Source organism: Lactuca virosa, chromosome 8, assembly GCF_052849685.1.
Source record: "Lactuca virosa cultivar CGN04683 chromosome 8, Lactuca_virosa_CGN04683_v6, whole genome shotgun sequence".
NCBI lineage: Eukaryota > Viridiplantae > Streptophyta > Magnoliopsida > Asterales > Asteraceae > Lactuca > Lactuca virosa.
The window spans coordinates 216,404,725-216,432,061 of record NC_136433.1 but is presented as its reverse complement, the minus strand read 5'-3'; the positions used below and the strand labels follow the sequence as shown (position 1 = coordinate 216,432,061).

The 27,337-nt window shown below is 33.1% G+C and overlaps 1 protein-coding gene and 1 pseudogene across 2 annotated transcripts; both read right to left on the bottom strand.

The window, feature by feature from the left end:
- Positions 1–89: 89 nt before the first annotated feature.
- Positions 90–1,276, bottom strand: LOC145133327 (pyruvate, phosphate dikinase regulatory protein 1, chloroplastic-like; annotated as a pseudogene). The gene is made up of 2 exons (XR_013718534.1): positions 978–1,276; positions 90–840 (listed from the first exon to the last, which is right to left on the bottom strand). The product of XR_013718534.1 is annotated as a pyruvate, phosphate dikinase regulatory protein 1, chloroplastic-like (transcript).
- A 17,753-nt stretch (positions 1,277–19,029) lies between these two features.
- Positions 19,030–20,446, bottom strand: LOC145133599 (putative aspartic proteinase GIP2). The gene has a single exon (XM_079068523.1). The coding sequence runs from the start codon at positions 20,429–20,431 to the stop codon at positions 19,178–19,180; it is 1,254 nt and encodes a 417-aa protein (XP_078924649.1). The 5' UTR covers positions 20,432–20,446; the 3' UTR covers positions 19,030–19,177.
- Positions 20,447–27,337: the final 6,891 nt, after the last annotated feature.

Below are 27,337 nucleotides of genomic sequence, written 5' to 3'. Positions count from 1 at the left end.
ATATATATATATATATATATATATATACACCTGCACATCAAACTTCACATATAAACATAGGTGCCTACATATACTTTTAGAGAGAGAAAGAGAAAAACCCATTAATTTGTATATATAGAAAGACAAATGAAGGTGTTGGGTTTCAACGAGAAGGTTGAGCTTATGCACGCTCAGCGATGTCGCTAGTAGGCTAGATGGGTTTGTGACTATAACACCCTTCACATTCAGGTTCTGCATTTATGCTTGTTCGTATGACTCTTTGAGGGTTGATTCGGTGATTCTGAAACCATTTGGAAGAATACAAGTTTCTTCAAGAGTGAATCTGTGAATGATTATCGTTTTTGAATTCGACTGATTCAAGATTGTTCTTGATCCATGATTCCAGAAGGTTGAAGGAGAGTTGATTTTGAGCGAGACCCAACTGAATGATACCGTTAGGATTTCATCTCCTTCACACAAACCCTTTGCCATCGACAATGGAGTCTTCCCTGTTCGTGAAACACCAGCAAGAACAATGTCTGATTTGTGTAAGTTCTTGGGTAAAGCTCCGTCATCTTGTTTTATGGTGAATTCAATTGCATCGATTCTCTTGAAGTAATCTTCGGTCAGGGGGAATTTCCTGCCCGGAGCACCACGGGGCAGCTCGGAAGGGGAAACGCCTAAGTGCAATATGATTGCTTCTATGATCGAGCTAAGGACGTAGGTGGAAGGAACACCCCATCTTTTGCAGGCATGTCGAGCTGAAGCAGCCATGTTTTCATCGACGAGTGTGTAAATCAGCATTGCTCCTTCTCTTGTTGCTTGCTTTATTATTTCCATTAGCTATTCTATGTGTTCAATCTGATTCGACATTGTGAAACATCAAATCTAAATTCGTGATAAGAGTTTTTGGGATCTTTTTGAAAAACGAAATGTTATTATGAATAAATGAAGTATGAACTAGAATCAATGGAAGTTGATATATTCAATGGAATTACCTCGGAGAACAAGTGAGTGAGGAACGGACAACCACGATCCAACAAGCAATGTTCGAATTAACTGGTCAATCTAGTTTTGCAGGAGTTGTCGTTGATCTGGTTGATCTAGTTTCAATCCAGATCTGATTGCGCGAGCCCGAGACCATCGGATTAACTGAGAGCTGCCTTTATTAGGCTTACGATGATCAGGCTCCGGTGGACGGTGGCTCGTCTGGTTAGGTTCACGTATTGGTCCAGCAATCAGCGGTGAGGATTGTAGGGGGAGACCAGATAAACTCAAGGTTGAGGGAGATATCATTTTGGCTTTAATTATTTCCTATTTTTTTTGTGGGTATGTGTATGTATATGTTCTTGAGAGAGAGAGAGAGAGAGAGAGAGAGAGAGAGAGAGAGAGAGAGAGAGAGAGAGAGAGAGAGAGAGAGAGAGAGAGAGAGAGAGAGAGAGAGAGAGAGAGAGAGAGAGAGAGAGAGAGAGAACCCTTACATATTAAATTTCATTTTTCTTTTTTTTTTCTTTTTTTTTAAATTAAGCGAAACCTCATAAATGGTCTCTGGGGTAGTGACGGATAAATACTGACGGAGTGACCCATAACGACTAACCATTAAAAGTTTTGAAACCACATAGACCATCCATGAGGTTTTTTAAAGTTAGGGACGAAACTTTAAATTTTGTTAAACCACAGGGACCATTTACGAAGTTTTGTCTATATAAAATAATTAAAAATTTGTTACTTTAACGTTAAGTCTTCTTTATTTTTTATTAAACGATCATTATGTAATACAGAGTTTTTTTTTTGTTGAACTTACCTTTATATCTAACTAGGTACAACATGTGAAAACCACAAATAAAATACTTTAAAAAATATTTAAGTTTTTTGTAAAACTTTTTGTATTATTATTTAAATTATATATATATATATATATATATATATATATATATATATATAGGAGGAGGACTCATGCGAAAATACAAATAGTTTGTGAAAACCCTCAGCTCGAAACCCTAGCCTCCCATAGTGTGTTTGTGCCCTATATATAGGGGCAAACCCTAATCTTTAGGGTTTGTGCCCTATTTAAGAAACTTATGTTGCCTTGGTTGTATCTTTTGGCCAGTCTCCACTCCCTAATACCCTAAGATTGAAACCCTAGCCTACCATAGTGTGTTTTAGAGCTTTAGAAGTGATTTTGTGTTGTTTTGTGTGCATTTAAGAAGGTGGTGTTTGGTGACCAAGCTTTGGTTGGACTTGAGGTTGTAGATCCAGAATCTTCATCAAGGTTATTTTGGGCCTTTTGGACCCGAGGTTATTTTGGGCTTTTAGGGTTTGGGCCTTGTTGGGCCATTGGACTTCTGACTTTGGGCCATGGATGGATTTTAGGCCTTCGTGGGATTAGGTCCATGATGATTTTGGGACCAACTAGGATGATGGGCCATAATGGGCCTGGGGATGCCACTAAGAAATTTGGGCCTGCTCAGTAATTAGGTTGGGCCTTGATTTTGGGCCAAGTAGGAAAAAGGGTAAATTGGTCTTTTACCTTGGATATTGGGCAAGTAATTTAGATTCTTGATTATGAGTTAGGATCCAATTTTTAATTGGATATTATTAATGATGATAGCGCGAGGTTTTTCCGAATCAGCAGACCGAGATTTTATCTGAGAGATTCAGCAGCTAGAGGTGAGTTTCCTCACTGGGTTTAGCAGGCCGAAGGCACCAATGTCGGCCCATGGTTTATTATGTTTAGGATGCTAGTTGTCCGCGTGACTCTGGCATGTGTTATGTGTTTATATGTATAACTGGTGGGGCCCGATGCCGGGCGGGACATGATGATTATATTGTATATTATTTATCTTTGTGATTTTGGCATGTGTTTATATGTTTGTATGTATACCGGGCGGGGCCTGATGACTGATAGATCTGTTCCGAGCGGGTCTCGATGTCGGGTGGGGCCCGATGACGGGCAGGGCCCATTATATGTTTGATATGTATGGTATGTGGTATTTTGTAACAGCCCAAAAACCGGATAAAATTTTTCATTTTCAAATAGGAGATTACAGTCATAAAATGTGTTCCAAAATCCATTACATAATAAACATGTCTAATTATCAGAGTAACAATATCAGTAAGTGCGGGAAACAGTGGGGAGTGAATGTTGCGCCATCAAGTCGGGCCCTTCCTTTTAGTACCGAAAGTACCTGAAACCACAATACAAACTGTGAGCAAAAGCTTAATGAGTTCCCCAAATACCACATAACATACAATCACAAAATACCACAAAACATACATATGATTGCCATGGGCTACCCCCATGGTCTTTTCCCTAGAATGTCATGGACTACCCCCATGGTCTTTTCCCTGGAATGCCATGGGCTACCCCCATGGTCTGATATGCAAGTGTCATGGGCTACCCCTACGGTCTTCCATGCCATGGGCTAGCCCCATGGTCTTCCATACAAGTGCCACGAGCTACCCTCGAGGTATTTCAGTCAAGCAAACACATAGACAACTATCATTCCTCATGTCAAGTAATAGGTCGGAATTGGTGCCTTTGACCCATTGATATAGTGAGAAGACTCACCTCGGTCTGCTGATAAATACTAACTGCTCGGCTACTGCTCCCACAATCTCACACTGAATACACAAATTACTCTAATAAGAATTAGGTCACAATCCCAAATCATGGGCCAAAACCTTAAGTCCAAACTCCTAAAATAAGGGCCCAAATGATTTTTCCTTTACTGGACTAACTGCTCTTGGTCCAAAAGCAATAACGGGCCTCAAGGCCCAAAAGGCCCAAAAGTTCTTCTTCTTGCAAACACACCAAAAAAGGCCATTAAAGTCACTTTCAAGCTCAAAGATCACACTCCAAAGCAAACTAGGGTCTTAGGAACGTTTAGATGTGTGGAGGCTGATAATGGTGAGGTTCCAAAGGTTATAAATGTGCTTAAATATTGGTCATACCCGAAAAATTAGGGTTTTGCTTTTGGCCACGTACGCTCCGTGTACATCTTTGTACGTCCCACGTACATGGTTCAACTCCACGATCACTTCACCCATGTACGCTAAGAGTACATATACGTACGCCCAACATATGGAGGTACGTCTTTTGCAATAAAAACCATGATCCAAGGACTAAAAGGTAACAAACCTGAAACCGAGTGTTACACATACATTGGGTGTACGTGGGAGTACTCAGGGCGTACGCTAAGTAGTGGCAAACCCTAATCTTTAGGGTTTGTTCCCTATTTAAGCAAATTATGTTGCCTTGGTTGTATCTTTTGGCCAGCCTCCACTCCCTAATGCCCTAAGATCGAAACCCTAGCCTCCCATATTGTGTTTTTGAGCTTCAGAAGTGATTTTGTGTTGTTTTGTGTGCATTGAAGAAGATGGTGCTTGGTGACCAAGCTTTGGTTGGACTTGAGGGTGTAGATCCAAAATCTTCGATCAAGTTTGCTAGCTTAAAAAGGAATAAAGTTATTATCTTGGAACCTCTTTGTGTTAGATTGAGATTAGGCCTTGTTTTGTAGCTTATTATGGTCTTTTGGGTTCTCTTTGGGAGTTTGAGTCTGTCACACCCCCAAACCGGAACGGCGGTGTAACATCCGGATTCCCAGGTATCTTATTTTAGTTATTTTGGGTTTTATGGAGGGACTCGGCGAGTAGACGCTCAGACTCGCCGAGTAGGATCGCGAGTTCTTGACTGGATTAATGACCGGAATCGACGAGTAGATACGTGGACTCGGCGAGTCCGCGCTGTAAAGTGAAACCCTAAATCCCCGGGCCTGTGCCCTATTTAAAGGCCTTTATGGCCTCCATTTGCGGCCAATGCACCCCAGAGAAACCCTAGAGAGAGCAGTGAGAGGGTTGAGAGCAAGAAGAGGCTAATACATCACTTTTGGTGTAGTTTTGCTAGAAGGAAGAAGGAAACACCCATCTAGAGCGTGAAGGGAGCTTGGATCTGGGCTAATCATCTTGAGAGTTCATCTCTGGAGGTATAATCCCTTCTATTTCGTGTTGATATGATAGATTTCATGATTTTAGGGTTTTTACCTCCATTTTATGTAAGATCTAGTGAGTATGAGGCCCCCTTTGTGTTAATAGCATCAGATCTGGACCATGAGAGGTCCATAGAGTCACTATCCCTCAGCTTTATGCAAGCAAATGAAAGATTGGGGACTAGGTTGCCATTTTTAGAGTTATTTCTCCATTTATGACTTGTTGTGGGTTGCATGCACGTAAAGGTTGCACCTTTACGTGACATTTGAACATTTGAAGGGTAGATCTGATAGTTAGGGAAGCAGATCTGACCTTAGGAGGTCATTTAAGGATGAACATGGAGGCAACTCGCCGAGTCCATAAGTGGACTCGACGAGTCGAGTCGGGGTTGCCCCGCGATTCGTGACAGGTGTAACCCGTCGAGTGGAAGGATGACTCGACGAGCCAAGAGAGGCAGAAAGGATTCAGAGGACCCGCATGGACTCGCCGAATCGCCCTTGTGCACTCGACGAGTCGGGTCAAAGTTGACCGTTGACTTTCGTTGAGTTTAGGGTTCTGGTCAAGACTGATTCAGGAGAGTTGAGGGAAGCGTAGAATGGCCTTCTACCCAATCTGTAGAGATGAGATCATGAGTGAATATTGATCGGGGATGTTATCCGAATAATAGGAGGAGGCTAAGTCGGGACGTTAAGCACGAGAGTTTATCCGATTTCATTGAGGTGAGTCTTCTCACTATACATTACCTAGAGTGGTATTTATGTGTAGACCAGAGGGTCTTGTATGCTATGTGTATATATATATGAGTTATGTGCATTGTGTTGTATGTATGCTATGTGTTGAACAGACCAGGCCAGAGGGCCCAACGATATAGACCGGACCGAAGGGTCCAACGACACAGACTGGACCGAAGGGTCCGACGAGCTATGACCGGACCAGAGGGTCCAACGAGCTACGGGACTGGAGGGTCCCGCTGAGACACATCGACCGGAGGGTCGTATTGTAACCTCGAGTGGTGTATGTGTTGCATGTGGTATTTTGGGGAACTCACTAAGCATTTATGCTTACAGTTGTTGTGTTATGTGTTTCAGGTACTAGCAAGGATCACGGGAAGGCGCCGGCATGATCCGTACACACTGAGAGGATTTATTTATTTGAGGATCTTGGGATTTGTTTATTGAGATAACATGTGTTACATTGGATTACTATGATATTTTTAAAATGAAAAATTGTTTTGGAAATTTACGTTGTTACAGGCGGAAACGTTCGGGGGCGTAGGACGTCATATGTAGTATCACAACACATGCATCATAGTAATCAAAGTAACAAACAACCATTGCATTAATATTAAATTGTTTACAAAGTATGTGATTCACAAAAGATTGACTCCAAGTAAATAACAAAACAAGACAGGAAGCGACTATGCTCCATCTTCTGAATCCCAGCGCGCGTACCTGTCTACTAGTCTCCTGAGAATACAAGTTATTTTGAAAGAGTAGATCAGCATTTAAGCTGGTGAGTTCATAAGTATTTTAGTGATGTAAGGTAAGTTGTAAGTTCTTTTAGAAAAGTTCGCCTGTTCCTCCAGAAGATCCTATATCTTCTGATATGATGAATGAAAGTAAAAATGACTCTACAATTCCTTCTATGAGTACTAAATGGATACAAGTTATATAGAATCCAGATCAAACAAACAATCGATTGTGTGAATCTGACCTAAGCCCACAACCAAACAAGGAACAGGAAATGAGGCGGAAGGCACACATCCCATTGTTTGTTAGATCTTCATTGTATATAACCCTGGCGTATTCATTCGGTACTTACGGAGTTAACTGTAATAGTTCCTTTATTTGATGAAAACATTCTTTAAGAAAATCATATATTTCCTTTAGTAAAAATGGTAACCACAATAGCTCCTTCTATAATCACTTAGTTTATACTAGCTATATATAATCCAATATCGAACAGATAGTTAGTTGTGTGAATCTGCCGTAAGCCCACAACCAAACAAGGAACAGGAAGTAAGGCGGAAAGCACACATCCAACTACCTATCGGATATTAATTATATATAACCCTGATGTATAAACTAAGGTATTATAGAATTAACCACTAAAGGTCCTTTAAGTTATACTGGTTTAATAAAATGAATTAAACCATTTACTGATAAGTTTCTAGTTTAGCCTACTAACTGTTCTATCTGAAAAGTATGTATTTGTACTAGAAAACGGTATACTGAATTTGTATGCTGTGACCTGACCCATACCTGATACTCCTTATGATTACTTGGTGTATACAGGATATATATATGGCTAAGATCGAATAGATAGTAGATTGGGTGAATCTGCTCTAAGCCCACAACCAAACAAGGAACAGGAAATGAAGCGGAAAGCACACATCCTACTGTCTGTCGGATCCGATTAATATATATCCCTAATGTATTTACCGAGGAATCATAAAGTTAGCATTATAGGCCTCCTTCTAACTGAATGTACTAAGACTCGACTGTTCTGTTTGTCTTTTGCAATGATGTATGTTTTCCCAAGTTTAAGACTATATTTACTAGAAAATAGTTTGCATTTCCTTTTATGTGAGAAGATAACTATATGAATGTAATGGGAAAAATGAATGTATTCAGTAATATTGTATAAAGTGACTACTGAAGCACTAACTACCTTAAACCAGTTTGTTAATTAAGGTTAAAATGTGATGAGGTTATAATCATACTGATTGACTAGTGGTTTAACACGACGACCTACTAGCGCCGAAACTGATGTGACGTTTGTCACCCGTAGACTTGCAAGTCCCACTGTAGCTAGCAGCAAGGTGTGGGGTGTCAATCCCGTATAGATCTATACACAAACTCATGCTCTCCCTCCAGGAGACTCTGGTTACAAAACGCGATATAACAAGTATATTGTTATGCCGTGAAGTAGTGGTTTCACATTATTGTTATCTTGTTCTTGTTATCGTATGTTCCTTTCTGTTCTTGTTATTGTATGAATAGAACCCCTAAACTATACCTATTATAGTTAACTAGTATATTTGTTTTGTACTGTCCCTGATTTGTAAAAAAAAGACTTGATTATCTACTGAGTTATACTTGTACTTTTAAAACAGAGTTTTATGAACAACAAAGTAACATGACTTTAAAAGAGTTTTTGAATTGATTTTGATCACTTATAAAAGCATAAGAAATCCTTTAATGTGATGGTTATCACAGATAAAAATTTACACAATTATCATTGTGTTCAACTTGTATTCCCCCCCCCCCCCCCAAAAGCATTTAAAACATTTAAAAGATTGATTATAGGGGTATGAACTCACCTTATGTGGGTGATTCAATTGAAGATTCGCGTAATGATGAGAAGTTCCACGAATGAATTCCCGAGACACAAACGAGTCCTAAATAACATATAATGGCATATATATAGGCATGTAATTAGTGTTTAAAACTAACATGCAAGGAAACAACCTTAGGGACTAGGAAACACTTGGAATGAAGTCTTACAATCACATGTGATTGACTAAAGGGAGTTTACGACCAAATGAAGGTATGTTCACGGCCACACTTGAGTTTACGGCCAAGGGGGATGAGTTTACGGCCAAGGGAGATGAGTTTACGGCCGTAAACTCTTGAGGATTATGCACTAATGCTTGTCTCATGGATAGAAATCAAGTGTTTCTTATGGATAACTAGATAATAGAAGAGATACTCACATTTTGGAGGCCTTTAGGGTGTTTACGGCCCAAGAACAAGTATGTGTTCTTGGTGTTCTTGATGATTTGAAGATCTAACCCCAAAAAGAGATGAATTCACGGATGAAATCATAAGCTTTTACTAGATCAAGAAGGATATCAACTAATAATGAAAGAATCACTTACAAAAATGAAGAGAAATGGAAGTGTTCTTGATGATACTTGAGAGAGAAATGAGTGTTCTTGACTTGAAGATGTGAGAAGTGAAGGAAAATGAAGGAAAATCACACTTATCATGAGGAGTTCACGGCTACCAAGAGTTTACGGCCGTAAACTCTAGTTTGCGGCCGTAAACTCCTTGTGATGGAGTTTCCGGCTTGATTGCAACCCAATGAACTTAAGCTGACACATCCCTACACCCAATCCGTAAGTGTACTAGGCTTAGAACACTCAAACAGACCCCTAACAATGCTAAAAGATAGCAGGAACAAGTCTGACATTTGATTGGATTGATTAGCTTTACCGGATAGAAATTTTTGGGTTGTCACAGAGTCCCTCCATGAGCTAGGATGCTAGATCTTAACACTTATGATGTTCCTTGTGTAAAAAGGCAGGTGTCATCTTGATGAAGTTGCCAACTTTATGCATTAATGGGCAAAATCGGGTTTTAGGGTCCCATTAACACATGCAAGATGATAAAGTTGCCAACTTTATGCATTAATACCTTGAAATGAACTAGATCTGAAGTTTTGAAGTTAAGAGCTTAAGTGGTTAAGACAAAGTTGGCCAAAAGGGACTCTGGCTAGTACGTGAGGCATAAACCCTGGTAAGTTGCGCGTACTGGATCAGCCACCCGCTTTCGAGTCAAGATTTGTACGCCACACATACGAGGAGTACGTCGAGCGTACTCAGTGCAGTGGGCTTCTTCGTTTGGGCCTTTTGGACTCGGGTTTATTTTGGGCTTTTAGGGTTTGGGCCTTGTTGGGCTATTGGACTTCTGACCTTGAGCCATGGATTGATTTTGGGCCTTTGTGGGATTAGGTCCATGATGATTTTGGGCCCAACTAGGATGATGGGACATAATGGGCATTGAGATGCCATTAAGGAACTTGGGCCTTTTGAGTAATTGGGTTTAGCCTTGATTTTGGGCCAAGTAGGAAAATGGTAAAATGGTCTTTTACCCTGGATATTGGCAAGTAATTTAGATTCTTGATTATGGGTCGAGATCAAATTATTAATTGGATATTATTGATGATGATAGCGCGGGGATTTTCTGGATCAGCAAACCGAGATTTTATCTGAAAGATTCAACAGCTAGAGGTGAGTTTCCTCACTGAGTTTAGCGGATCGAAGGCACCACTGTGGCCCATGGTTTATTATGTTTAGGATGCTAGTTTTATGCGTGACTCTGGCATGTCTGATGTGTAATATGTATACCGGGTTGGGCCCGATGCCGGGCGTGGCCTGATGATTATATTGTATGCTATTTATATTTGTGATTTTGCATGTGTTTATATGTATACCGGGCTGGGCCTGATGACTGACAGATCTTTTCCGAGCGGGGATCGATGTCGGGCGAGGCCTGATGATTATATTGTATGCTATTTATATTTGTGATTTTGCATGTGTTTATATGTATATCGGGCTGGGCCTGATGACTGACAAATCTTTTCCGAGCGGGGCTCGATGCCGTGCGAGGCCCATTATATGTTTGATATGTATGGTATGTGGTATTTTTGGGAACTCACTAAACTTTATGCTTACGGTTTTCAGTTTATGTTTCAGGTATTTCTAGTTCGAAGGGGAAGAGCTCCGGATGATTGTAGTGCACACACCACATTGTTCCACATTTTAGATTATTATGATGTACTTAGATGTTTTATTGATACACTCTGATTCACTATGGTTTCTATGATGTTGTTTTAGATAATGGTTCTATTAATTTATAAATCAAAATTTCTAGTCTTAATTTTTTGGACGTTACAATTTTGGTTAGTTGAATCATGACATAACACGTAAAAAAGAAGCATTTTGACCACTTTAGTAATTCTAACCATTTAAATCAAATTTTGCTATTTTTGTCAAAATAACCATTTTTGTCATTTTATTCATATCAAACAGGTAAAACAGAATAAAAATAATATTTTGGTCAGATGAACCATGACATTACACTAAAAAAGAAAGCATTTTCCATTTTGCTCATTTCAAGTAGGTAAAACAGAATAAACAATATTTTAGTTATTTAAACAATGTCATTCATGTAAAAGCCCTTTGACATCCAGATTTTAAAACTTCACCATTCCATCTAAACTTGTCTAATTAACAATTGAGATTTTCTATCCTAAATATACATATAAGAAACATTAATTAAAGTATTAATTATGAATAATTAAAGTATTAATTATGAATAATATTACAATAATCAAATATGATAAACATTAATTATAAATAATATTTTTTTTATAATTAATGTATTTTATATTTAATTATAATATTATTATACATAATTAATGTTTATCACATTTAATTATAATAATATTTCTTATAATTAATTCTTCCCTTAATTCTTCTTATATGTGCCTAAGGGCACATATTAGAAAATCCCTTAACAATTTACACCCAAATTTGTTTACTACTAGAATATTACCTTATTTGTGAACAATTTTATCAATTCAACATAGAATTTCGCTATACTTTCGCCAAAATTTTGTTTCCCCTCGGTTAAAAAACTGATGTTTTTCTCTTTATCATCTATAATCATAAGGGAGAACCGAAAGAGAACAAATAATGAGTTCATAAACTTTTACTTCCAACTTTCATACATTGACCACTAAAGTTTCATAGTTTCCGATTTCAAACCAAAACTTCACTCTTCACCAAAGTATCCCAATTACTTCCATCCAAAGATTTTGCCGCCTAAACTCACATATATATCAATATATCTTATTTAATGCTTCTTATCCAAAACTCATTGTGTTCCCAAATATTATATACTACAACTTTGATCAACAATTTAATAGTTTCTTTCCTTGGATTTAGTTAACCACCTAATGTGTCAATTCTATGTTCATATTATTTATCATTGATTTTAATCATCTGGCTATATATGGACCTAACACTTAATAAAAAGAACACGTCGGTCTGCAAAAGCATCCACATGGGTCTTTTTAAAGTCTTCATTAAATTGACATGTGAGCAAAAGTCGTGGAAGGTTTCCTAAGTAAAAAAGTTCAATAGAAAGCCAAGCTCCTTTAGCGTCGCCTGTGAGGAAGAACAAGTAGAGAAAAACGAACGTGGGAGGCAAGAGAAGAAAGAGTTGAGGGAATATCATGTCGTTTTGTTTTTCAAATGGGATTTGATATCTGATTCAGATGTATTTTCTTTTTTCAAACCCTTTATTAAAATGTAAACAAAGTAACAAACAATCTAGATCATTTGACCAACCTTTTTTTTTTAAATCAGTTAAATGCTAAACACACAACCCCTAAATTAGTCCGTTAAATAATGAAGAAAAAAGTCCTCGATCAAGAGTACATTTAATTTGGAGTTTCATCGAAGATTATGCTCAAGCTCCCAAGCTATTATGAAATATGTTTGTAATTATGGAGACATGATAGAGCAAAAACCACCGATGATGAGACATGATGATATAAAATAAATAAATGTGTTTTAAATGCTATATAGATAATTGAAATTTTATACAAAAAAAATAATAATGAAAGGTATGAAATAAATGAAACGTTTAATACTCAACAAAGAAAATCGTATAAAAAACTTATTATTTTTATCACATTAACTTTTTATTAACTTTTATCTAACAAAAATATGTTGTCAAGCATTCATTGATGGTTAATATTTTCGGGGAAAAAAATTTTAAAAATTAATTAATTTATCTTTATCTTTCTTAAATATTTAAAAAAAGAAAAAAAAAAAACCCTCATGTCACCTTTTCAAACATATCATACTTTCAGAAAAATAATATTAATTAAAATTAATAATTTAAATAATAAAAAACTATAAAATTTTATGCAAGGATAATATCTTTTAGTCTTTGATATTTATGTTATTTTTATAAGTTTTAAAAATAATCCTTTTCAATGACATAAATTTCTATAAAATATCATTTTATTTTACATATTCAATAAAATAGATTAACTAATCACAAAATAATAAAGTTTAAAGGTCTAAATGTAAGTAGGATGTAAACTAATGTATGTTCTGTTACCTTGTGGCGTGCGTGGTGGCCGGTGGGGCTTAGGTGTTGGGGCCGGGATAGATAATATGTGGCGTGTGTTTGGGGTGTGTTTCATTTGTTGGGTAGACATCTGCTAGGAATTTGGACTACAAACAATTAACACTTCTTCTAGTGTGTTTTTTTTATTTGTGTGGTGTAATATTCTACGAATGGATATATTTTTGGCTTGTGTGTTTTTTCGTTTATTTCCTATTGTATATCCAATCCAATAAAAAGTGCTGGTGCCGTTAGTTACAACGACAAATATTTCAAAGGAATTCGGTTGGTGAAGAACATCTTATTAATTACTCATAATATTGGTGTCTTTGGTTATGCCTTGGAGTTGCGTGTGATTTGAGGATTCCTTTGCTTATCAGGTGGTCACGTTTCATTTATTAATTGAAGCAAAAGACGAATGCATCAATATCTTTTGCAGCTTCAAATGTTCTGATATCTATTTCATCAAACAATAGTTGGTTTAGGGTCTCAGGTGGAATAAGCTAGAACTGGATGCTTCACAAAATGCAGGCTCAAATCTATGATTCCCCTATATCTTTGTTTTATCCCAGCAGACCAACATCGAGTCTCCTTTAGGATTATTGTTTGGGTTGCAATATGTATACTGAATAAATTTCAAGATCGCCATATTGATGCAATTCATCCCTTTGAAGATCCCAATCATTCTCTGGTGTTGTCTTTGGTATTGTTAATATTGCCAATTTTACCATTTCCAATGGCTTAGTTTTGTTTTGTTTAAGATATCTAGTTAGTGGTTTTTTTATTACCATTGTACTCTTCCACCTTCCTGCTGGGTTCTTAGTTTAATCATATATTTTGGAGTAAATTACACGAATGGTCCCTATGGTTTAGGGTAATTTGCACGCTTGATCTCTAACTTATTTTTTTAACTCGGAAGGTCCCTACTATTTGTTTTTGTTACGCGCTTGGTCCCTACTGTTTGTTTTTGTTACGCGTTTGGTCCCTGTCTTACCTAAAAAGACTATTATTTAAATAAAGAAAAATGGTAGGGTAGTTAAGATAAGGTGAGGGGTGGGGTTGGAGGTGTGTTTATTTAAATAAATTAAAAAATCAAAGGGAAAAAAATAGTCTTTTTAGGTAAGACAGAGATCAAGTGCGTAACAAAAACAAATAGTAAGGACCTTCCGAGTTAAAAAATAAGTCAGAGACCAAACACGCAAATTACTCTAAACTATAGGGACCATTCGTGTAATTTACTCTATATTTTGTCTTCTTGTTAAAAAAAAAGGGAAGTACAATAAAAATAAGGAAATATTAAGTAAAGTCCCATAATTTTGACTCCCATAATTTTGATGCGGTTAATGTTTTAGTTGCAAATTTTTTTTTTTTTTTTTCAAAAAGGTCCTACAAAGGTAAAAGTATGCATTATGACCCTTTTCAAAAAGGTCTTCATTCGTGATCAGTTATATGTCGTTTCTCGGCGTCACAACTAAAAAAGATTGAAGGTACTTATATGTGATGATAAAGGTCGTCCAACAAATAAAACAAAAAATGTTGTTTACAAAGAGGTCATTCAACGACTATAGATATTCAGACATTTCATTGTTTTTTTTTCCAGACATTTCAATGTTACCAATAACGTTAAGTCTGTATCCATTATTTTTGTTATTTTTATTTTGCCAACTTTTTTATAGCTTTATATGTATTTTTTTATATGTCCCCTCGCATTTTACGGGGTTCATAATCTAGTTTAATACTATTTCATAAATTGATTTAAAATATTGAGACTTTTCTGCAAAAAAAATACCTTATTGTTATTATTATTGTAACTATTTATTATTATTATTATTATTATTATTATTATTTCTACTATTAGTAGTAGTAGTATTTTATTAAAAATGTAAATAGCTATATTATTTTAAATTCACCATTATTAATATTATTAAACAAACAAATATATATATATATATATATATATATATATATATATATATATATATATATATACAAAAAAAATATGTACAAATATAATAAATTCATATAAAACATTAACAAATATAAAAAATATAATTAATTCATATAAAACATTAATATTTAGTATTAAAACATTAACTTGATTAAAATTTTGGAGCTTACCGATGATTATTCATGGGCTAAAATAGCTAAGGGTTAAAATGTTAAAGTTTACAAAATGGTTGGAGTGATATCTACATTGATTTGAAGATGCTCTTACTTTATCTCTAATTCATTTTTTTTAGGGAAATTGAGTAATTTAACCCTTATAAACGACCATTTTAACTAAAATAACAAACATTCTTTTTGATAAAATGACCACTTGCTCCGAAACATAGCATTCCGGAGCTGTGGTCTTCGTTCCGGACTACATATTCCGGAGTTCCTACTCTGGATCATAACCTCACTATTTTTTTATTTTCGTCTCCTATATATATATATATATATATATATATATATATATATATATATATATATATATATATATATATATATATATATATATATATAGGAATGATCATTTGAGAACTCAAAGTTTTCCGAGACACCGAGAACTAAAGGTGAAGCGTTGAATAAAAAAAGGATGGTCAAGATGCAAGGTGGCGTTCTTGTAAGGAGACACTGCTCCAAAAAAAAGGATGGTCAAGAATCATTAGCACACTTTGAGTCAGGATCTCCTTACATCTATCCAATGTATTGGCTTGGAGAGTTGCCACAGGTTAGATTCCATAATCATATCTCCTTAACTTAGGGTTTGAAACTTGTTACATTGTTCAAATCTCTATAGGTTTGCTATGTTACATACATTGAAAGTGTTTTTGATCAGATCGCTTCCTAACGAGTATGTGCAAAGATATCTTGCTCTTCGAAATGCAGCAGTTGTTCTCAAGTAATATAAAATTCGTTTGATTGCTTTCTGTATTCGTCTTTTTGAGTAACATTCTGAACTGATGAAGTATTTAACTTATTTTGAATGTTTGAGTTCAATTCCATCTTATTATCTGTTTCTGATGATTCCATGAGTCTCTCATACTTCATTCGTGATTGAGATTGATCAGTGATTCTATTATCATTGTCTAACTCTCACATCACTTATGAAGTTGAGAATAGTCATTTGACTTGATTAAGTTGTTCTTTTATTTCAAATGGCATAAAATAAGTTGATATTTTATTATATTATTGGATATAGCACCTGATCACATTGTGAATGAATCTTACTGATGACCTATTGCATATGGTATTTATTGTTCTTTCTTCACCACTATTTTTTTTGTTTTTCTTTATATTATTTTTTGATGGTTATTGTCTTGGATTCCCATATTACAGGATTATATGAAATTAGCAAGGGAATATTGAGCATTGGAACCCAAGACATCTTGACTTATGGCACAACGTCAACTCCTAAGGACATGTATGCAACACTTATGGACTCAGATGTAAGACAATAAGTGTGTAGTGATTCAAATGTAATTCACATATAAATTACATGTGATTCACATGTAAATCACATATGAATTACATGTAAATCACATGTTATTCACATATGAATTACATGTGATTCACATGTAAATCACATATGAATCACATGTGATACACATGTAATCCACATATGAGTTACATGTAATTCACATATGAATCACATGTGATTCACATTTAAATCACATGTTATTCACACACACATATATATATATATATATATATATATATATATATATATATATATGAATTACATGTGATTCACATGTAAATCTAATATGTATTTTTGTGAGTGTTTTTCCATCAATCAATGTCTTTTTAATTTTCTTGTAGATTTAGAAGAAATTGTGGTGAATATTGAAGAGGTGAAAAATGATAAATTGAAGAAAATATGGAAATATTGACACGGAGACATGAAAATGCTTTGAAATTTTGTAGCATTTTTTTGTTTTTTATATTTTATATTGTATCGAATAAAATACTTATTGTATTGTGTTTATAGATTAGTAAATAAAATGAGTTTTCTTATGATTTCCTTACAAATATTATAATATATGAAATATGCATATTTGCATTTGTAAAAATATGCATAAATGTATGTTGATTTTTTTGGTTAAAAAATTATAGTATTTTTTAAATATTCCAGTTTTTTTTTTTTAATTTTATTGAATTTTAAATGCTTTTTAAAAAAAATGCAGTTTTAAAAAAAAATATTTTTTTCAATTTTTTTTCAAAAATTCATGTTTTTTTTTTAAAAATTAAAAAATCTGCACTTTAAAAAAAACTGAAAAAAATACTATTTTTAAAAAAATCCAAAATTTTGATTTATTATGTAATTTTTTAGACATTTATATTAATATTTACAATAACACAAAAATTAAACATTAAATGAGATTAATAGGATTACGATCATGCCCTTAATGAATTAGTTTTGATCTAACGTTCCACTTTTAGTTCTCGGGTTCTCGGGAAACTATGAGTTCTCAACCGATCTCAACCCTATATATATATATATATATATATATATATATATATATATATATATGTGTGTGTGTGTGTGTGTGTGTGTGTGTGTGTGTGTGTGTGTGTGTGCGCGCTTAGAACCTTAGCTTCAATCAAATAATTCGTAATTATCTCTTATAAAACTGCTTCAAAATGTGTTTCTCAGAGACTCGGCACGAAGAAAGCTTTAACAATGTGTCTGATATTGAGGAATTGTCAATACGTAAAATCATAATTATTGATACGAGCCTTTTCCACGTAAAAGGAGAATCTTTTGTTACAATAGAAGTAGAAGTGATGTGGATTATTCAAGAATCGAAGTTGATTTGCTTTATAAAAAGAAGATCTCAATGAAATTCTATGAAATGATTTCACGGGATTCAGCCAATTGTATTGATCGTGGAATATCGTTGAGAAATAGGAATCCGTGTTATCAAAGGATTTCCTGCGATTATTTCTAGTATGGAATGAGTCAATCATCCACTTTGGAATTGAACAAAAATGGTGATATTGTTCCTCCATTGATCAAGAATTTAGATTTTTAAGTCTCATGATCATCCAATAAGAAGGGTTTCAATTTTTTTACCTTCACAACCTTAGGCGAACTAACCTGCATACTTACACTCATATCAAAACTGATTTGATGGATCGTTTAGAAGTTTGGTTGTGGCTATTGGATGAGTGGTATATTTGTTTTTTCACTTTTATATTGTTTCTTTAAAATATATAATGTTTCTACATCTAAATTAATTTATTTTTGTTCCCAAAAAAATACAGGTTCATGCATTCATAGGCTGCTTCTTGTCTGTCATCTTCATATGTAGTGTCTCTCTTAGAGGGGATTACATAAAAACAATGTTTGTTGCGGTTGCTATCGACGGGAACAACCATACCCTCCCTATAGCATTTGGTCTGACCGTGGAAAATAATCTTTGTTGTTCTACCTGGTTCCTTATGAGGTTAAGAAGCTTTGAGACTGCACAAGCCTGTATCGTCTACTGGGCCCCTTTTTTTTTACTTACATGTATTACATTGTCGATCCTACGACATTACCCTTTGCGACATTCGGCCTCCCTTCTCTTAGGCAATTAGAACAAATGTAGAGAAGTCAAGTCATAATTCAAAATTCTGAAATTGCCTCTTGCCTCCACGAGTCCATGGAAGTCTAGAAATCGCCATTGACTCCGCAGAATTCTTAAATCGCCATTGCCAATTCCAACCACTATATAAAGCTTCTACAGCCTTTACTATTTTAATAGTTAAAATCACAACTTAAAACTGTGTTACAAAAATTTATTTTTACTTTATTCTTTTTGGTAAAAGCATGTGTTCGTTGAAAGAATCGGTAAGCATACTAGCCTATCACAATTGACTGTGCTGAATAAAACCACATAAGTTATTCGGTAATGATAAACAACTTTGGTTCCAAGAATCCTAAAAAAAGACTAGAGATTCACCGGTTTTTTGTTTTCATTATTATTATAACAGTTATTGAAGTATTAATATATTTCGTTTATATTAAAAAACATTAGTTTTACTTATCGTATAGACCTTCAAAATCAAGAACCCGGTCTTAGACATTCATGTGTAACATATCCATACGTGTCTATGCTAAATGGGTCTAAATAGATGATTACATTTCCATCTTAGGAAAGAAAAGGGATCAAAACAACCAAAATTATACCTTCATTACATATTTACATGTTAGAAAAAAGAAACGGATCAAAACCTACAAAAATATGAGACCACAACACAACTCAACTAGGTCTCTACATGTGATATTCGAAACGGAAAACGGTCGAACCCCCAAGTTACAATGTCAATGGTGTTGAAACCAACGCATTTTTCATGTTAGAACAGCTATTGCCCTCCCTCAACAACGAAGGACTGAATCCCAACATACCAGTCCCTAAATTGAACTCCAAAATATGATCTTCCAATTGATACCCTCCTAAAACCACTGAAACTGAACCTCTCATATTCAAACCCCCATCCACGAACCCCAAACACATCACTGAATCACTCACTTGTACCATCGAATTCCTCCCTTGTATCATCCACTTCACCAGTTCACTCTGCAACACCAGTTCAATCTCCGGCACCTTCCTTTGCGAGCTAAAACAAAAACCAAACGGCGCCACCGGAGCCACCATCGTCATGTTCATTGAACTAGCAGCCTTAACATAAGCTTTTGTAAAGATCCCATAAATCGGGCTCTTCATGGTGGTGTATGGGACGATTGTGCTTATTTCGACACCTCTGATCGGTTGTAACACCAGTTTTCTACCGTTAATTTTGATGGATTTTACGTTCACATAGTACCCGTCGTGACCATGGGTTGAGATCAAGGGTGTGTACGATAGACACTTAGAGATGCCGAGGCCGGAAATTATAAACCCCTCAGATGAAGATAAACAGATAGAAAACTTTCTTGGAATGTCAAAATTGTTGACAGCCTGAGATTGAAATGCAATTTTTGATCTTCCGAAGCCTAACATACCTTTAGCACCGGTAGCCAGGGTTTTTAGTAGATACTCCGGCGAACATAAAAAAAGGAACCGGTCAACACCCATACCATCGGAAACGGTTACTGTATCCTCGGCTAGATCTCCGAAATTGGTGGATCCAGTGATGGGGTTTTCTTGATGAACGTCACAGATGGTGGGAATGGGACTGAGAGCTGTCGGAGTTTGACCACCGGATTTCGCCATCAAACAGGGAAGAGAACCATGGCGGACGAAGTGTCTAGATGAAGACGAGTGTGCGCAATTGAGCCATAGCGATTGACCGGAGAGGTGAACCACTAGCTTGGTGGGAAGTTGCGGAGTACCGATGAGTAACTGGGTGGTGTATTGGAGGGTTTGGGCATCTTTGGTAATATCAAGAAGAAAACCACCATGGAAGAGGGTTGTTTGGGCAGCTGAGACAAGAAAGAGATATAGAAGCAGTTGAAGATGATAAGCAGCCATGGAGAGACGCGGCGGCTGTGAATCGAGATCAAATGTGGGATATGGGAGGTGGGAAGTGGAAACTGGAAAGTGAATGAAATAAGGGCATCGTATCATCGTATGTTTTCTGCGTATTTGATAAGTTCATATTATTGGCCCACTTGACACATGGAACAGTCATCGACCTTATCCTATTTGTTTCGGATAACACATGGTAATAATTGTATTGCTTTTTTTTTTAATCAATCCATTAAATGATAGTAGGTGTCTCCTCTTAAAAAATTATTTTCCACTATTCGATAATATTTCAATATTAGGAAAAAAAATGTAATTATTATTAGATAAAACTATTTAATAATATGAGTAATCTCAAAAGTATTTATTAACATAACCGGAAATATGCTTAAAATACAAATTTTTATGATAAAAAATGAAAAAAAAAAAATTTATATCTTTATATCAACATGATGAGTCATTTAACTGCCGTACTCATTTTATCGATCGTTGATCAAGCTAGAACAACAGTAGAAATCAATTGTCCGACGTTATTGTTCCATAAACTCTGAAACTACATGATCCGCACCGCATGGAACCAACCATCCACGATCACCATGGATGTGGAAGATAACTGTAAATTTGCTTTTATAAAATGGAATTGGACTTTCAACAGATGATTAATTTCAACAATGGAGGAAATCAAGACCATGTAGCCTTATGTACAAAAAGAGCCCGATGATGTAGAAAATATTCCAAAATCAATTCTCTTTGACTTTATCTAATTTTGTTCACTTTCTATTTATTTCAAATGGAATTGGATATGATGTAGGAGGTTGTCTAAAGTCTTGGATAAGGAAGAATTTTCAACGATGGAGATTATCGAAGCACATTAAGCTACAACAACTCCAAGCTATGGTGGAAGTAGATTTTTTTTTTTCAAATATGTTCATTCCAATCTCAGTTAGCTTTATCTATTTTTCTTCATCATGTATTCTACATTTATATGAAATACAAATGAAGATGATGTATGAGTATTGAAATACATGGATGAGGAAGTTGTTGAACATGGAGATATCTCCAGAAAAGTTTCATTATTTGGGGCAAAAATTTAATAAAGTTCTAAATTTTATTTTTTTAATAAAAAAATTCTGACTTTTTCACCTTTTGAATAGAAAGCCCAAGAAACCGGCTAATTTATTCACTTTAGCCCTTTTTTACCTGTTCAGCAGGTCATGAGACCAAATTGTTAATTTTTCGAAAATAATGAGACTTTTTTACAGATTTCGTCAAAAATTTTATGTAATGTATAAACATATTTTTTACATATCTATATCTATTTTTACATATTTTTTGTATTTTTTATTTTTTATATGTATATATTTACGTATTTTTATGTATTTTAAATGTATAAACGTATATTTTACTTATTTGTATGTATTTTTAACCATTTTACATATTTTTTTTATGTATTTTATGTGTTATTTTTTATGTATTATGTATTTATATGTATTTTTATATATTTTTACGTATTTATGTATTTTTAAAAAAATTTCTATAGATGTTTATGTGTTTTTTGATGGGTTTTAGGTAAAACAAATAAACTAGAAAACAATTCATAAGTTCACATGCAACCTACTTTGGATCTATGTTTTAACTATTAAACATATAACTTTGAATTGCAAAACAAGAACCCTAGAGGAGAGAGGCTAATTTCGAAATTAACAAACTAGGGTTTAAGAGTTACATACCTTTCAATTGTTATAGCAAACAATTGACAATCCTCTTGATCTTGATCTTCTTGGAAGCTTAGCACCACAAATGTAATGCCTCTAATGGAATCACACCCAAGAGCTAGCAAGAAGGAAACTTATAAGGAGAGAGAGGCTAGGGTATGCAAAAATCGGTCTAGGGTTTCTTCCAAGGTAGGAGTGCCCGATTTTAGGAGCTGGGAGGCTCCTTATATATTGAGGGATCTAGGGTTTAGGGAAAACCCTAATACTCCTTTGCTTGGGGCCTAAGCTAATCCAAAGGCCTTATCCAAAGCCCCTTGGACGAAATCCTTAGGGTTTCCCCTATAGATTTCGTCCACCTCCTTCCAAGGAGGTTCTCGAGCCTTCCACTCAACTATTAGATAATTGCAAACTAGTCCCTGCACTTTATAATTAATACTTTTAACCCCAAAATTAATTCTGATTAATTTCTGGCTAACTATTAATTAAACATAATGATTTCTAATTAATATATTAATCTTTTAACATATTAATAAATCATTTATATTAATTCATTAATCTTATAATAAATCAATATCTCTCCTTTCATAATTTCCTTGTCCAGTTGTTAGGTTTGAGGGCAACCCAAAATGACTGTGTTGCTATCAATTCAAGTACATACCAATTATAGTTATGGGCTTAGACACCTAATCCAACATTTTTATGTGTTTTATATGTATTTTTTTAAATACATAAATACGCAAAAATACATATAAATACATAACACATAAAAAAACACATAAAAAACACAAAAAATATGTAAAATACTTTAAAAAATACATATAAATACGTAAAACAATACGTCTATACATTTAAAATACATAAATATACAAAAACATCTATATAAACACTTCAAAAAACACATAAATACGTAATACATAAAAAATATGTAAAATACTTAAAAAAATACATATAAATATGTAAAAAATATATATGTTTATACATTTAAAATACATAAATATACAAAAATATCTATATAAAAAACTTTAAAAAAATACATAAATACGTAATACATAAAAAATATGTAAAATACTTTAAAAAATATATATAAATACGTAAAAATACGTTTATACACTTAAAATACATAAACATCTATATAAAAAGCTTTAAAAAATACATAAATACATAAAAATATATAAAAATACATATAAATACATAATACATAAAAAATAACACATAAAAATACATAAAAAAATATGTAAAATGGTTAAAAACACATACAAATAAGTAAAAATATACGTTTATACATTTAAAATACATAAAAATACGTAAATATATACATATAAAAACATAAAAAAATACACAAATACGTAAAAATAGATATAGATATGTAAAAAATATGTTAATACATTATATAAAAATTTTGACGAAATCTGCAAAATAAGTCCCATTATTTTCGAAAAATTAACAATTTGGTCCAATGACCTGCTGAACAGGTCAAAAAGGGCTAAAGTGAATAAATTAGCCGGTTTTTTGGGCTTTTTCTATTCAAAAGGTGAAAAAGTCAGGACTTTTTTATTCAAAAAATAAAATTTAGGAATTTATTAAAAATTCGCCTAAAATATTGGGACTTTTCTGGAGATATCCCTGATAAGTTAATAATCATTTACTACAAATTTTTATTCCAACTTTTATTACCTGAAATCTATGGGAATGGTGCAGGAACGACATATAAGAAAGATGGTATTAGTGCTAAAATCATAAGTTATGAGAATTATGAGCAACATTTTCAAACTTGTCGATTTTAACATGACATGTGACATAAGTTCGAAGGTAATCTAACTTTTAAATTTCTTAGTCATTAGTATACATCTATCATCATACATACTTATAAAGCTAGCATTTTTTCTTGAATCTCATGCATTTGAAACTCCTATAAAAATTTGCCAACACCTCATGCATTTGAAACCCCCACACCCTTTCACCTTCAAAGCAATTAATCATACATAATCCAATTCCAAGAAAATCACACACTCTATAAGTTCAACACCTCATGCATTTGAAACCCCCGTACCCTTTCACCTTCATTATATATGTAGTTATATTAGTACATTTTTCTTACAAAAAGTCGTCATGTGGTTGAAGATATTATGATTCAAAAGTTTTCATATAGTTGAAGCATTCACGATCCAAATATGATGATTTGAAGAAATGGGTTATGTCGCATCGATGGTAATTGTTATATGATTTTTTTTTCAACCAAACAAATGAAGCTTTGCTATTCTTTCTTTATATTCAATTTCTCCTTTGATCTTTATATGTGATTTGTATGTATTACTCAATCTTGAATGTGACTCTCCAAACATCAATGTTTTGCTTGGAATATCTTTCTTATTCTTTTTTTTTCAAGAAAAACATTTTGATTGCAATTTAGTGAAGAATTGTCATCAAATTTCTATGGTTGAATGGTGTTAAATAAAGAAAGAAGATTCAGAAAACGGATATAGGTTTTTTTTGTTTGAGCAAAGTAGACGAATGTTAGTTTTTTCTTTTGATTTAAACGTATATTTATGTAACATTTTTATTTATATATTCAGCCACCTAATGTTCTTATTTATTTGATTGTAGTTTTTCTATTTTGATTATGTTTATTTTCTATTATTTTTTTGTTGGGTTATCCAACACAACATATTTACAAGACAATATTTAAAAGATAACAGAATTTTTAACATTTGATATGTAATTATGATGACTTATCATGATATGTTCTTCGTATGAAAGTAATTTATCCATATTACTACGACAAGAATTACATATGAAATTTACGAAAATATATATTATATGTGATTTGTTTAACATATATATGCACCTATGTATGTTATAAATTTATTATTAAATATCTTTATGTTTAATAATTGAAGGGATTAAAATGATGCATCAAAACCAATTATTTAGATGAATACAATAATAATAATAATAATAATAATAATAATAATAATAATAATAATAATAATAATAATTACACATTTCCAAGTACCGTATTCATTTGAAACTCACACTACAACTCATGAGTTTTCTAATTTATGTATATTTATTACTTACAACTCAAGAGTTTTTAACTTATGATTATTAATTAGTAATCACTAATAACTTTTTATTTTCCTTTCTTTTATAAGGTTGTAAAGTTTTGTTCATTAAAAACATTAATGTATTTGAAGAGATTTGTGATTTAAATATGAAAAGTTAATATAAATGTTATAATAAATGTTTTAGTGTTTTTATGTTATTAAAAGTTATAGTGTTTATTTTTCATATTTTTTATTATTCGTTGTATATATATCTTTTTTAATACAAATGTTATAATAGATGTTTTTGTATTTTTATGTTACTACAAGTTGTAGTTCATATTTTTGTTCATACATTTTGTTACCCGTTATATATAGATTATCATACGTTTGATGTATAATTTACATAATTTTAAACAGTTTATAAAATTATCAAATAATTGTATATATCACAATGACTTAAAATTTAAAACTATAATCATCATCATATCATACTATATTATAAAGGAAATATTTTTTCTTTCATCACATTTATTTGAAACTCCCAACTTTTCATATTTCCATACAATATGCTTAATTTATTAACTTAAATATGCTTTTAGTTGTAAACATTATCATAAATGGAAGAATTTGTGACTTATCAATATGTTATACTTAATTTGTTAACTTCAATATATAGTTAAATAAATAACCTACATTAATATATCAAATAAGCTTAAAAATCTAGTATAAAATTTAAAACCTAAAGTAAAATATCAAATAATGTTTAAAAAAAATTCAATATATATTTTTTTAAACATAGTTAAAAGGAAAACATTAAATATAATAATAATAAAAGAACTTAAATTGATGAATCGAATTAACTAAAATGTGTCTAAAAACTATATTCTATCAATATATTTTTAACCTGCGTCGCGCAACGCTTGGGAATTCGTCTAGTCATACATACTTATAAAACTAGCATTTTTCCTTGAATCTCATGCATTTGAAACCCCCATAAAAATTTGCCAACACCTCATGCATTTGAAACCCCCACACCCTTTCACCTTCAAAGTAATGAATCTCATTCATTTGAAACTTCCAAGACTATTCAACTTATATGATTTAATTTGACTTTTGAAATTCCCTTCACACAAATGTAGTTAGCCTATAAATACTTAGTTCTATAGAAACAAATATCCTAAACCAAAACAAAATACTTCTTTTGTCTAATTAGTGATCATTTGTTCTCTGTTTTGGTGTAAATGAAAGTCTTATGTTGTCAATATAATATTGAAGTTCAATAATCTATAATAAGCAAGGTATGCATTTTGTGTTTTTAATCAAAACAATTGGTTTTTTTGTTGGTTTGTTCACATATTGTGTTTGTAATCGTGAATAAAAGTAGCTCTTAGGTTTGGAACTTTCTAACATCTATTTTAAAAATTGACACATGCAATATTTTATTGACCATACAGGTACGAGCAATTAATTTTTGAAAGGCAATGCTCTACACCATCCATTTCTTATAAGTTTATATTTTTGGGGGTAAAATTGAATTGGTGAATGGAGCAATCAAGGGTGAGGATTTAACTTCGAGTTTTATAATTCTAACTCTCCTTGAAATGCGATATGCATAATTTGTTGAACTTATTTATAAACACTCTGAGATTTAATGAATATTTAAGTTGAAGATTACCTCACATTTTGAACAATATGCAAGTTTTTGTGTTGAGTTCATATTGCGATGTAGAAATTCACTTTAATGAGCTGATGAGTTTATCGCTTTATGAGGAAATTTGTAGTTTTTAATGAGATGATGCATTGATGTTTTTAAAGATGATGCCAGAAACTTTACCCTTTACCGTTGTTAATTGTTGTAGGTTTGTTGTACAAGTTGTATCTCTTGCTGTTTAATTCTATTGTTGTTATCCATTCACATGTTTCATATTCTTGAAAATGATCAATGCAATGATTTTCTTAAATCAACATTAACAGAGTAAGGAGTCAAACACATTAATTGCAATAAAATAATAATTGGACTTTTATGAAGAAACATATAGCTCGAACATGCTACCTCCACAACTTAAACCTACAAAAAATTCTTAATAATTAATAATAGAAATGATAATAAATGTTGGAACTATAAAACAAACACCTAATAAGATATATCAATGCCAAGATTGTTAAAATGTGTATTTTTTTAGTTATTCACTAAACTTGGTTTTTATTTTATAATAAATGTCATATTAATGCAAAATATTCATTTGAAA

Excerpts from the sequence above, each read along its gene's own strand:
- LOC145133599 (XM_079068523.1), bottom strand. The coding sequence starts at position 20,431 with ATGATACGATGCCCTTATTTCATTCACTTTCCAGTTTCCACTTCCCAC.